Raw genomic sequence first — 14,411 nt, 5'->3', positions numbered from 1 at the left:
GATTGTGGCTCTTGCAAATGTATTTTTCAACAATTTGACTCTTTGGTTGAGCAGGGTTGAGTGACACTGATTTAGAGCAAAGATTTATGACTGGGCAGAGGATGTGACATGTTGTGAGGGGGTTACACAGAAAGACATGATGAAAAAACATCGGCATACGAATGGGCTGAATTGCTACTTTAAACACTAGTATCTGCTGAGAGTGTGCACTGTGTTTAGATGGGATTTTTTTTTTAATGGTAAGAAATTTCTGTTTTCAAACTGCTTGCCAACATGTGGACTAGGCTTGAGACTGTGAAGAAGAATCTGTATAAGGAATATCCTCTAGTTTTGGTTGTAAATTCTCAATGTTGGAGTGATTCCTGTATCAGTTTTTTATTTACCGATAAAACAAACCCTCCAATTATGAAGCTCACAAACAAGCTGGAAGTTAGAATAACAAATCAAAATAATATCTTAAAAACCCACATTTACCTGGAGACCCATCTCTACAACACATAAAACGCTCCCTGTGGGTCAGCTGTTTGTAAGTGTCTCTGACAATCTAATAATTTGATTCTTTTTGATAAGACGTGACTTACAATAACATCATCTATGACATTTAAAACGGTTAATAGCATTTAAAATACAGAGGCTTTTAGAAGACGCAAGTTAACCTGTCATATTTTTAATCAATAAAGAGATGGCAGTTTTCAGGAGTATCCATCACTGTTTGGTAGAGAAAAACACGAAAGCACCTAATATCCGGTGACAACTAATACTGTCTGTGGTATCAATCACCTATCAATAAAGTCTGATTTTCATCAGAATGATATTAAAGTTAAAAATCTGTTGTCGTGAAACCCATACCTGCTAAAATTTCACAGTTTTAACTCAGGTATGACAGAGCATGAGAGCAGCTTCAGGGCAGGTAGTCCTTGTTTGTAGCCGATAAAGCTAGCAGGTCGGCTAACACGTTAGCCTGAACTAAATTCTCCTAGATTATGAATCAGAAAAAACTCTGACTTTCCCTCTCACACTGACGCTAACAGTATTGCGCAACATCAAACAAGGCTGTGCAATCATTTCGACACAGCTCCACACGATAAGACTGCTGTTTGAACCGAGAGCCAGCGAACGTTACCGCATTAGCTTAGCTTCTTGAGGCTACCACTGGTGTGGCGGTTTGAGTGGTTACCGTGTTAACTGGTGACTTTCAGCCGAATGCGTCTACTGGGAGACAGAAAGGGTCTAAACAAATATATATTTGTTTAGTTTCTTGTCGAATTGGCGTTTCTTACATCATACCAAAACTAAATTTAGAGGTTTAAAGAGCTTCAGGACGTTTTCTGTTTCAACACCTAAATCATTCAATCAAACAAACTTCTTTCATAAAGACTCTTCCAGACAAAATCAGTCGTAATTCAACCCATTTTTACAAGAGAGCAGAGAAAAGTGTCATGCAATAGAAATGGGATGTTTAAAAGATTAAGATACCACTACATACCTATCTGAATTAAATTAATCCACAATAAACACTTTTGATGGTAAAAAAAATAGAGAAAAAATGTAAAACACTGAAAATATAATATTAACAAATATTATTATTGTAAAATTTAGTAATAAACACAAGAAACAGAACGGATTATAAAATATAAAAAATAAATAAAATGAGAGAAAAATCAAGGAGCAGTGTGAATGAGAAATGTATATATATAAATGTGAAAAAAAAATTTAAACATTCAAATGTAAGTTTAGTAGAGCAGAAAAGGGCTGAGCAATATTTAAGTATGTATACTATTTTCAAAATGAGAAATAAGGTGATTTGGGATTGTTTTACCTATGAAAATAGTCAGTAACAAGATTATGAGCCACTAACAGTTATATGCTCTTTTGACCATACAATAATGTGTTTGAAAACCTTTTGTTAAAGCGTGGAATTATCATTTTTAAAATTTTGTTTAGGAGTATTTTTATTAGTAAAAATTAAATGATACGGAAAATTATTGGAGAGCATGAAAACAAAAACGGAAGTCCTAGACACTTAGAGTTTGGCAAATGTTTTATTTTTAATCATAAAATAGCTGCAGCTGTTAGAGATGCAGGATATTGGATTTTTACTGATATTACAAACAAAGCCTGAGTCCATCAGAGCTGAGAGAGAAGCTACGAGGGAGCCAGTCTGATTGTTTTATGTTTGGGGCTTCATTGGAAATTCTCAGGGCTCACAGTGAGCCTCTTTTACTGTGAAGCACCCCAGAAAACTGCCAGTGTTTACAGCTGATATATCTGCTAGGCAGAAAATTTCACATCCGCCTGACTCCTATATCAACAAGCTAATACCTGCCAGAACAAATATCATGTGGACAATATTGTGCATCCTTTATTTACATGGGTGGCACAGGTTCCAATCTGGCCTATGGCTCCCTTCCCACATGCCATTCCCCACTCTTTCATATCCATTTGTATCTCTTATCTACTTTCATTCTCCATAAATAAAGGTATAAAAAGCCCCAAAATAAATCTTAGAAATATTACAGGTAAACTCCTCTTGCCATTGTCTAATTGTACTAATGAGAAGTGAGTTCCACTTTCCCACATGTTGCCCATAGAAATACTCTGATTCTAAAAATCAGGGTGAATACTGATACTGATGTTTTACTAATAACTTCTTTTGGTGCAACACTCTCACTATGCATTTCTTCTCTGGTGTTTAACCTCAGAACACAGCAGGTCACATCCTCTGCCCAATAATCACTTTCCTCTTTGAATCAGTCATTAGGTGAGCTAAATGCCAGAATTTAATTGATACCACACAACAATTAAACATCAGCTGACATTGGTTCACGCCCACATTATTTACTGCTGTCTGCCAACAGGGCTGACATTGGCCAATACAGATCTGTGCATCCCTAGTTGCATATTTCTGCAATTTAGACAGCTCTTTCTCCTCATGTTTTAAATCATTATAGTTCTGACTCAGTAACTTAAAGGAATATAACTTATTGGAGTTACTATCTCATAAATGGAGCATGGTCAACTATGATGGGATGTCAATCTCTGTTACGGCATCCAAGGTAAAGGGAACTATACCTTTACAGTGTAGACGTTTTTAACAAACTCAATGAACTGATATATTTCCAATTATTGTGCACAATTTAGACAGTGTATGGAAGTTCTGCAATTATTTTAAGTTAAACTGAAAATCTGATCAATGTTAAAATTTTAACATTTATTGTTGTGGTATCAAACAGGTTTCAATTCGGTTTGATTTCCAACAAACTTTGATACACTTAAACAACAATAAATCAATGCAAAAGTTTAGTATTCTGCGATTATGACAACAATTATAACTTCTCCACAATAAAAAATATTGTTTTCCAGATCGCAATTCAGTTTAAAAGATCGTAGTATAATTTTTGGTTAAATTTGTTGAGAATTTGTCCCACACAGCCGTGGAATAGAATTAAAATAGTGATAGGAAATTAAGTGAAAATATGAAATCAGAACAAGTAGTAACCGCGGCGAGCATAGGCACATTCGCCTAGAAGTCACCAATTAACACGGTTACTATTTCAATCACTACAACAGCTACCATTAGCGGCTAACCAGCCCATCCTACACTACTACAATTTAAAACACATAATTGGCCGCATAAAAACATGCTGACAGTACACCGTTCGGTTGGATGTAGTCGTACATGTATCGACAAACAATCACAACCACAGACTAATTTAAATTAACTAAAAACAAACAAACTGATTGCATAAACACAAAACGCTAATTAGCTAGCTCGCTAGTTAGCATCTTTTGCTTATGCTGACGTTATGATGTGATGTCAGGTCGACCTGAGGCCTCTTTAAACAAAATAAACGACACCAAAGAGCCCGCTAATGTTTAAATGTGAGGTGTAGGTTGGAAACTCACCGCTTCCACAGCATGCTGCAGAATAGAGGTAAATTTGGAGAACATCTTGTTCTTGGACTGGACGATTTTCTCCCGAGAAGACCGAGAGAATTCCTCTATCTTCTTCTTCCTGCTGCTGCCGCCTCGATCCAGATTGTTGCTTTCATATAATGACCCTTGTAACGAAAGAAAAACCGGGGCAATAAAACTGAGCACGTTGTTATCCTGCCGACCTCACAGGCCTGGCACCGCCGCTGTAAACAAGCCTCAGACTAAGGCTCAGGTACCGAGGAGGACTCTGGACACGGTGGCACTTCCTCCGCCAAAGGCTGCTGCTTTAACCACCTAGGCTGCATTCAGGTGTCACTGAGAGTAGGGAAAACGGGCTATTGAGCTGGGAAACAGCGCAACAGTGGCGTTTCTGCAGTAACAAACACATTCATTTCTCCACAGTGGATTTGGTTTGTAACCATAATGTCAATTATGGTTTGTAAAAAAAAATGAAAGAAAAACAAAATCACAAGTTTTACAAGGAAGAAACTTTCAAACTGAATGGTTGAGAGCCACTGATTTAAGAAACATTATCCTCTCATTTTAAAGGAGGGCTCTGTGAGTCTGAGCTGAAATTAGAAAGGAGTAAAGTGGTTAAAAGTAGGACGGGTGTTGTGCCCCTGTTTACTTTCAGTTGCCACCCTTAGCACACACCAGCAACAGCATGTCACAGATTAAACTACCCGCCAGCCACTAAGAGTCAAGAACCCACCTGGAGGTCACCACCCTGCCTCACGGAGGAAGTGAAAGAAACTATAAGAGCAGTGGTATTCACCAGCAGAGGAGCAATAGTTTTTTTTTTTTTTTTTTTTAAACCTTTTTTTTTTATTAACACTTGTGAGGAGCAATAGTAAGTATCTGCAGAACTGCAGGTAGCCGTTTCAGGGCCGCAGATCCAGGACCGTAGAAGTAGGACCCATGTTTTTCACTACATTTCCAGGACCGCTCCATCCCTCTCGTGAATGGTAGCAATAGCTAGCAACCTGTTAAAAAATGCTCATAAGCAACAAGCATGTGTGCTTGCAGGGTCCTGAATCTGCTGCCTGCAGATACACTTGGAACAGGAGATGGCGCTAGATGTCTCCTTCTGTGCTCTCAAACAGAGCTGCTACCACAGTAGCTGAGAAGTTCCTGTTTAAATGGAAAACATTTTTTTTCTGACTAGCAGTGGCGTGAATCATAGACATAATGAAGAGTAGACACCGCATTGGCTGCCGGGGCGCAAGAAATACGGCCGCCATCTTGGTCCGGTCATCCCACCTGGAAACATAAACTGAAGCAGCAGAGAATTCAAGATGCCAGAGCACTGTGCGGCGTATTCCTGTGCAAATCGGAGGACTTTTCACAGGTAAGATTGAACATTATTATTATTGGTTGTGTTTTGTAAATAGAATATTATTGTACTGTATTTATGTCCACCAGCGAAATCCAAGCCAGCTAATGTTAGCTAGGCTATGTTTACAGCTGGTGTTCACCTGGCTATTAGGCCAATTGAGACTATATATATATATATATATACAATTAAATTTAATTTAAATGAATGTAATAAATTTGTTAATTAAAATCAAATTATTTTTTATACTTTTCTTTTTTCTGATATATAACTTCTGTCTATTGTGTTATATCATATATGGATATATAATGTATTCATATATTGTTTCTTCATTTTTCAACTTATTAAAATAGCTGAGTAGTACACAATCTGCTTCTGCTTCTCTAATATATATTAGTGTTTATATATACAGTGCTTAACAAATTTATCAGACCACCCTAACCCTAACCAAAGTAAGGTTTATGACACAGCTGCCCTAAATTAACAGCACTGGTAATTACCAAAATCATTTTTTATGTTTCCGCAATGGTTAACACACCAATATGTAGAAGCTCTTTAACCCAAATGATATTTTTAATGCTAAAATATAATTTTTATTGTTATCCATGAATTTTCAAATTTACTGATTTACAAAAAAATGAAAAAATAGTAAAGCACATGAATATTTCTTGATTAATATGTCAAATTTTAGTTATTTACTTGCATTCCTGAACAGAAAAATGAGTTTTAGTGGTTGAATGTTATGCCTGATTAATTTCTTACTTCTCAGAGAAGCCCAGTGAGCCGGCTCAGATTTGGGTGAATTCAGTTTGAAATTCTTCATTCCTGTTCAAAATGGTAAAACGTGGAGACCTGACTGAAAAATGAAAGAGTCCACATTAACACACCTCATGATGCTGCTGTGGCATAAACCTTACTTTGGGTGGCGGTCTAATGAATTTGTTAAGCACTGTATATATAATTTATTTATATCTATCGTAAAATGCAAAATACCTATCATACATCACATATATCACATATCAGAATATTCTATTACTGTTAAGCCCACTATGGATATTAAAATACGCCGAACCATGTGTCCTGTATCATACCTACATGTATGATGTTTGCAGAAAAAAAAGACGTGAAAATCAGTTTAGTATTCAGTGAGTTATGATTGATTAAATGCGCTGACACCTCATTGCGCCTGCCAAACAGATTACACTGAGTGGAGCGGGTGACCGGACCAAGATGGCAGCCCCCACGACTCGTCAGCGCCAATAGGTAGTAGCGGCCGATGCGGCATCTACTCTTTATTATGTCTATGGCGTGAATCGCCACCAGTGTGGGTTTTTACATAGAAAATAATTTGGGCAATAATTTGGATGTGCATTGGACATCCAGTTTGCTTTGGGCTTCTACATGTGGGTGTGGTTTGGACTTAAACACACTGTATGTTAAATTTCACCACCAGGGGGCGCTCACCCAAACTAACACATTATGATGAGCACTACCCATCTCTGCTGTTTACCTCTAGCTTGAATTGAGGACTCTGTTCAATAAAAATGGCCCCTGAACAAGAAAACCACTGTTTAGTTTTCATTCATAAGTTTCTCATAATGAGGGAGAAAAGTGCATGTAATGAAAATCCCATTATAATCTACATTATTATTTGTTTCATTACCATATAAGGAATTGTGGAAGTTATTCTGATGTTTTTATACCACAGCTTTGCTGTGACACCAGCTGTGTGCCTTATTTTAGAAGTATGTGCTGTTATCTTAGACACTTGCTCTTCCTGTTGGTTGACAACCTCCAGATGATGAACTTTGCTCTCAGCACCCCAAGTGTTTGTGCAAAGCTGCATGAGATTTGTGTTGTTTCTGTTATGTGTGAGAAGTGTTTAAAAGAAACTGTGCCTGGACGAAGGGATGCGACCAAGGAGGTACTTTGAGACAGGGAGGCTGCGGATTCAAGGACGTTCAACCTGTTAAATCAAAGTGAAGGACTTTTTCTTCTCAAACTCCCTAAAAGGAGGGTTGCTTATTCTTCTCTAAAATCTGCTTTGTACAGACTATGCTGACTAAAGTATACGCCTACTCACAAAAAACTGTAACCGTGCATCCTTATATTACTGTGTTCACACATCTTTCCTCTGATTGGGTGGAAGTTGCATCTTATGATTGTAAACTGCTCAATCCCTTGCAAGTAAAGTCTTTAAAGACAGCTCACTCTCTTGTCATTTTTCTACACCGGCACCACCGGTCAGAGGTGGATGAAAGGAATTTTTCTGACAGTGCACTTCAGTGTTCACGCTGGAAGTGACACTAGAGTGCATGTGCATCCTAGGACCTTTTCCAAAACAAATGCAGATGTGTGTTTTTCAGTGCATATCTCCCTCATTATGATAAATTTATGAATGAAAACTAAACAATGGCTTTTGTACTTTTATAAATGCACCTTATGAGTAACATTTTATTCCTACGTTCAGTTCAGCTACTGTCACTCATCCTTTCTACAACTCTGTGGCTAGACCAGCTCTCCTGCCCTCCAAGTGAGAGTACGGGTGTCTGTGGAAACGCAAACTGTTTCAGCGTATCAAACCATACCAAACTGAACTGAATCAAACCGGACCTCCTGATAGAAACACGGCTAAAGACATCCAGAGCACAATCTTGATTGTGTCAATCCTGCTTCCTCACTTCAGTCTCATTTTTGGCCCAAACATGCCTAAAAATTCTGCAGTACTTTACATCTATAACCTTGTTCATTAAAGAAAATATTAAACTAGTGCTTGCTCAGGAAGGTCAACCTTCCCTAACCCTAACCCTGTCTGTCCCAGTTACCTTCATTCATTTAGGCCCCGTCATTAATGGTGGATTGCAGGGTTGTGTTTGCGCTGCAGGAGCTACTGAGCTTGTTATGGCTTTGACAGCTAAATCTGATGCTCCTTTACCACCACCGCGAAACGCATACACCAGATGTTCTTTAATCCAATGTGGAGAGCAACCAGAAGGACAACTAGAAGAAGTTTGTGTCAGTTTTCTGCAATCTTCTTCTTCTCCTTTGGTGCATTTCAGTGGCAGCGTTACAGCGCCACGTACAGGCTTGGCATATGCACTACAGCGTTTTCAGTCGTTTCAGTGGTTCCTGAAATGACTCCGTCTTTACAGAAAACTTTTTCAAAACGAAACGGCAATATATTGTTTTCGTCTCTGTGTGGACGGCACTTAGATGGTCTGTTTTCGCGTAGGCCCCGTCCATACGGAGACGAATTCAGGCGTATACGCAAAAGTTTTGTGTTGTATTGGCGTTTCATTCACAGGGAAACAGCGTTTCGGGTGACTGTAAACAATACTTTTTGAAAATGGGTCCCAGAGTGCATAAATCCATAACTGACTACCGTTTGGTCTCTGTGTGGATGGCTATCCGTATCTTTCTTGAAATGATTACGTCACACACAGCGTAGCTCCCCTAAGGCGCATTTGAGGGTCCAACCAAAACATTAATGGTGGATTACAGGGTTGTTTTCCTGCTGCAGAAGCTACTGAGCTTGTTATGGCTTTTACAGAAAAATCTGATGCTCCTTGACCACCACAGCGAAATGCAGACACCAGCTGTTCTTAACTCCAACGCGGAGAACAACCAAAAGGGTAACTAGAAGAAAGTTTGTCAGTTTTCTGTGATCTTCTTCTTCCCCTTTGGGGCATTTTCGTGGCAGCGTTACAGCGCCATGCACAGTCTTGGCATATGCACTACAGCGTTTTCAGTCGTTTCAGTGGTTTCATGCTTACACGGATATTTCCTGAAACAACTTCGTCTTTACGGAAAACTTTTTTCAAAACGAAACAGCAATATATGGTTTTCGTGCCCATTTGTACAGGGCCTTAGAATGGCGGGGGCAGGCAAAGTGCCTGGATGGACTTCTCTCATCAATCAAGAGCAGAAAAAACTGATCATTTAAAGTCTAACTGAGCATGTGCAGCATGAGCGCCATCTGCTGTTTATGATTGGAGGAGTTGTTGCAGCAGCTCCCAGTCTCCCCTATATGTGGACTTTATTCATATATTTTATTTGTATGTGCACTGCAAGATGCTGTAATGTTGCAAGTGTTTGTTGTTTGCCATGCAGAGTGACCGAGTCAACCCTGAATGATAAAAAATGGGCCTGTCCGAGCTGCACGTGAACGCAGCATCATAATTAGTAAACGGGATCAATGCATAGCAATGACGACAGGCAGCTGCCAAAGCATGCAGCGAGGCTAGGATCGATATTTCAGCTTGGAAACAGCAATCAATGAGTTCACTTTAAAAATAAAAACTATTGGAATCAGATACTAATCAATCGATTATTGTTATAAATAAATCTGGTATTAGAATGTCTCTGCTGTGGGATAAAGTTATGGGGATTATAAAGTATTTTATCTTTAAAGTAGCAGCAGGGCTTTAATACAATAAAACGGTTTTTAAAAAGATCCATTGCTGCTGAGTGTTGTCAACTTTATGATTTAGCCCAACGAGCGCGTGCAGAACAGCCGAGTCATCCCAGACACAAAGTCCCGGTTTAGAGAGCTGACAGCAGAGAGGGAATTCCAGGAAAGATTTCGTGCTGATTTTTCCATAATTGTGTGGTTTGATGTTGGGATGAGGACATGTGGTTAAATGAGGAGGATGCTGCCTGTCTGTGAGTCCAGGACACGCCCTGTCGCTCAAAGTGCTCCCTCCATAGCAGCAGTCTGCTCCCTCTAATCGCTGCTGAATGTTTCCCTGCTGTTTAATCCTCCAAATGACAGCCGAAAACTTCAGGTTCACGTAAAATCAGCCTCTGTTTCCGTGTGCCAGAGCTGCTCTGGATCATCTCCTGCTGGGGGGGGAATCTGCAAAGAAAGACAAGAGAGGCTCTACCTACCGGGCATGTCTGCGAGAGGTGAGTGTTTGCCGCAGAAGGCTTCATGACAGAGAGGAGAAAGTGTGAGAGTTTTCAGGGAGGAGGAGGGTGATGGTTCACGGGAGGATAGCATGAAGGAGAGAGCTCATTCCGTCGTGTTTCTGCAGGATCATGCTGATGATGACAGTGGAAGTGGGTTACATCGGTGCATGCTCAGAGCTGCTGCTGCTGCAGACCAACACTCTTTAACTTGGTCAGATCAACACTTTGTTGGCTGTATCACTGTCCTAAACCCCAGCTGTGCTAACAAACCTCCCCTGGGAGCTTTTATTTATTGTTTCTTAACCAGGAGCAGTTTTACTATTAGGCAGAAGTTAGTAGTTATCTAGGGCAGTGTTTCTCAGCCTTGGGGTCTGGACCCTCTTGGGGGTCGCCAGATGCCTTAAAAAAAATGAAGAATATTTTTTTAAAAATATGCTGTTGCGTATTTACACCGATTTTACCAAATGTTAACCCTTTTTCATCACTTTTTACCACCAATTTTGCCAATTTTAGCACATTTTTTTCCGGTCAAACCCCTTTTTTGTCAATTTGAAACCCTTTCCGTCACCTTTTTCTGCCTGTTTTTGTCACTTCTAAACCAATTCTTGCCACTTTCTGCCTGTTGTTGCCTCTGTTCACCCATTACTGCCTCTATCAACCGCTTTTTTCCATCCTTTTGCCCATTTTAACCACAGTTAACCCATTTTCCGCCTTTTATATCAATTTTTCATCCCATTCCACCAAATTTCCACCTTTTTTTGCTCTCTATAGCCATTTCATCCACTTTTTAAAAGCCTTTTACCACTTTTTGTGCCCGTTTTTGCCACTTTAACCTATTTTTTGGGTCATTCTTTCCACTTTTGTCAAATTTTGGCCATTTATGTTTTCTCAGCTTAACTCTACAATGGACCATGGTTTTGCTGACCTCCATGGGCCCCTAGTTTGGCTGGGTCCCAGAACCCCCCCCTTTATAACTCTTTTTGAGCAGCCTTATCTCTACATGACTATTCTTGAATGTTCATGGCAGTGTTCGACCACCTTCAGGTACAGTGGGGGTCCCCGGTCTCTGCCACCTTTATTTTGGGGGTCACAGGCTGAAAAGGTTGAGAACCTCTGATCTAGGGGTGTCAAACTCAGTCACAGCAGGGGCTGGATTCTGGATTCAGGACTAACCTGAGGGCCTAACAGGGTCACCTATTAACCAGAAACTGTCAACCTCATTTCACCAGTAACTAGAAAAGCACTCAGAGAGTGCAGACCTCCGCCATAAGCCCTATCTCCCAATGGTAAAGAATCCTTTAAAAAAATTCCTGGATCCGGTCTGGATCCAGGAATCAGATCCTGATCCGGATCAGTCCCAAAATCTAATCAGTTCTTCCCTATGCCATTTCTGACATGTCCTGAAAATTTCATGAAAATCCGTCCACAACTTTTTGAGTGATGTTGCTAACAAACTAACAAACCCACTCGATCACATGACCTCCTTGGCGGAGGTAACAATGAAATTAGTTGAGAAGCAATTCATCTGCAGTAGCATGAATCTGAATATGAGGGTGCAACAAGCTTTATGCTATAAAGGTGGAGGCTGGGGTGGAGGAGGTGAAGGTTTGCCAGCAGCAGCAGCCTGGTGCATCAGGGTTGATGAAAGCAGGGATTAGTGAGAAGGGCATCATATTTAGATACACCGGTCTGTTGTGAGAAAGAGCTATGATTGGCTCGGAGGCGATGATTGGGATCAGCTGACAGTCAGCTGACCTGGGCTGGGCGTATGACTTCTGTGTCCTGCATGAACAAATGCTGAGCTTCATTTGAAACAGAAATTTACTGAAGCAACAGTGAATAGTACTCTGTTTCTGTTGCATTAAGAAGCATTCTGAGTATTTAGGTTTGATAGTAATATTACAGATTAACCATGTTGTTGCTCTTCATGCAGTTGGGCCCCCGAAAGTTCCCATTATGTGTGGCCTTCATGTACTACAGGTACCTGCTCTACCAGATGAGCTAAGCTGGTGTCTGAATGAAGATGTTTTTGAGAGTGTAGCATGTGTGTGGACAGGATTATTTTTGAAAATGTGGGAGGTAATCCTCAGTTTTTAAAAATACCTGCCTGCATGCAGATGATGCCTTCAGTCATAACAACGGCAATGACTAAAACGTGCTGCAAAAATCCAGAATAAGAGCATGAATATTAAATGCGCTGCAAACACAGATGAAGAGACAGCTGAGCGGGGGCTGTGTTGGAGCAGCCCTGGGGGGCTTTCACTCATTGTTTGCTCTCATACATGAAAATACAGATTTCAGGTCTTTAGTGACCCACATTTGTATGTGAAACTCAGAGACATGTTTATTTCAAGCTTAAACTAAATGTTGACAATGACACAATTTAATGCCTAAACTTTTTGGGCATGATGAACTTTTTTGTGTTAATCTGGACAGATTTAATGCTCACAAATGCTTATTAACTTGTTATAAACAAACCTCAAACTTTTGCATTTGCATGGCTCAAAGTTCATGCATTGCATGTGTGTGCAGTTCTCTGCAGACTGGGGAGGATCCTCTACCTTTCCTCTGGTCTCATTGTAAAGTTCAGGACCAGCTTTATCTTTGTGAAATATTTCCTGCTCTGTGTTTTATACCTTAACTCAAGGTATGAGGCCCCCATGAGGCTGGGCCCCAGAAAGCTTCCTCCCCCTTATCAGCAGCTTTGCTGTGCACTTAGTTCTTAAAGTAATGAGAGATGAAGCTCTGATTGGTCTGCATCACATTCAAACATCATCTGCACAAGGATTCATACCTTGACTCTGCACAGGTGCAAGATAGCAAAATGTAGCAAGAAATCTCTGTGCAACATGTGCTTTAGACCAGTGGTTCCCAAAGTGGGGGTCGCGAGACAGTGAAGTGGGGGGGCCCAGGATGCTTTCCATAAAACAAAGAAAAATTTCATATGATTTAAAATCATACATTTTATCTGTTATTTTAAAAAATATTGCTAAAATGAGTTCAAATTAAAATCAAATTTTACTTATTAAGTGATATTTGTGCTTAAATGCAAGTAAAAATTATAAATACTATCTAAAATGCAAGTTTTGTACATGATGCTTTATGCAATATCATGCGCTTCATCCTCTCTGATGCAGTTATTTGGGGGGCACAGGCTGAAAAGTTTGGGAACCGCTGCTTTAGACAGCATGCCTTATGCCATCAAAATAGGGACCTTGTAGCGCCACATTATGTGATAACGCTGCATCATGTAATAATGTAATAAATTTTCAATTTATTAATTAATAACGCTGCATTTTGTAAGCCACTAAGCGGTTAGGGTTAGGGCAAGGTAGTAGGGTATGTAGCACAGCATTATGTAATAATGTAATACATTTTCCATTCATCATGTAATAACGCCACATTTTCTAAGCGGTTAGTTAGGGCAAGGTAGTTGGGTAGGGCATACCTTGGAGCCCACACTAAGTCCTATGGTTAGGGTTATTACATAATGCAGCGTTATTACATAATATGGCGCTACAGACCTTAAAAAGAAATAAATTATGGTTAAAATACTTCACTGTTAACCCAATATAAGAATAACTTCCTATATTTTTCATGTTGCTGTAAATGTAAGAGAAAGAAGAGACATCATGATGCCTATTTTTGTCCAGTATCATTCTTGTACTGGTCATAAAGAGTTTATTCCTACTCTCAGATAAAACTCATCCTTTATAATGAAGCTGAGGTTCTGTGCGTCCCTCCTCTGCAGTCTCCGTGTCTTTGAACCTCCCAGCATTGATGCGTCCTGCTGTATCTGAGCTCCATGATGCTGCTGCTGCTGGAGATCAATGAAGTCCACCTCCTGATCGGCCCCCTCGCGGTACGCCGAGCTGATTAGCCCGTTTAAACCCCCCTGCAAGCAGCCAATCATTATTCAGGAGAAGTGACAACCTGGAACCCTATGGGAGACGTGCCAATTATCTCTGTGTCAGTTACATGAACACATGTTTATATTTCATCATCCCAGTTTATTTATAATCACAATTAAGCTCCTAATATACTGCAGGCACACATGAGGACATAACATGCTGGTGTTCCTACAACATAATGACGATTTCTACTATTAGAACTTAAAAAATAATAATTTCAGCTGAAATACTGGGAGAATTTGCTTTGAAATTTTCAAGAATTTTCATATATTTTTAGGAATATATCTTGAAAATTTTTGAGAATTTTGATGGAAAATTCAGGA

General features: G+C 39.8%; 2 protein-coding genes across 2 annotated transcripts in view; one reads left to right on the top strand and one right to left on the bottom strand.

Annotated features, from left to right (window-relative positions):
* fhip2a (FHF complex subunit HOOK interacting protein 2) overlaps positions 1–4,199 on the bottom strand; it is a 30,109-nt gene extending 25,910 nt beyond the window's left edge. The window contains exon 1 of the mRNA XM_041789585.1: positions 3,907–4,199. Within this exon, the coding sequence (XP_041645519.1) occupies positions 3,907–3,951 (45 nt within the window). The 5' untranslated portion in view covers positions 3,952–4,199. The remainder of the gene's footprint in view (positions 1–3,906) is intronic.
* A 5,900-nt stretch (positions 4,200–10,099) lies between these two features.
* LOC121510981 (actin-binding LIM protein 1-like) overlaps positions 10,100–14,411 on the top strand; it is a 141,485-nt gene continuing 137,173 nt past the window's right edge. The window contains exon 1 of the mRNA XM_041789420.1: positions 10,100–10,174. Within this exon, the coding sequence (XP_041645354.1) occupies positions 10,162–10,174 (13 nt within the window). The 5' untranslated portion in view covers positions 10,100–10,161. The remainder of the gene's footprint in view (positions 10,175–14,411) is intronic.

The sequence above is a fragment of the Cheilinus undulatus genome, linkage group 6 (genome assembly GCF_018320785.1).
Source record: "Cheilinus undulatus linkage group 6, ASM1832078v1, whole genome shotgun sequence".
Classification (NCBI taxonomy): Eukaryota; Metazoa; Chordata; class Actinopteri; order Labriformes; family Labridae; genus Cheilinus; species Cheilinus undulatus.
The sequence above is the reverse complement of the archived record's forward strand: the minus strand, read 5'-3'. Positions and strand labels throughout refer to the sequence as shown.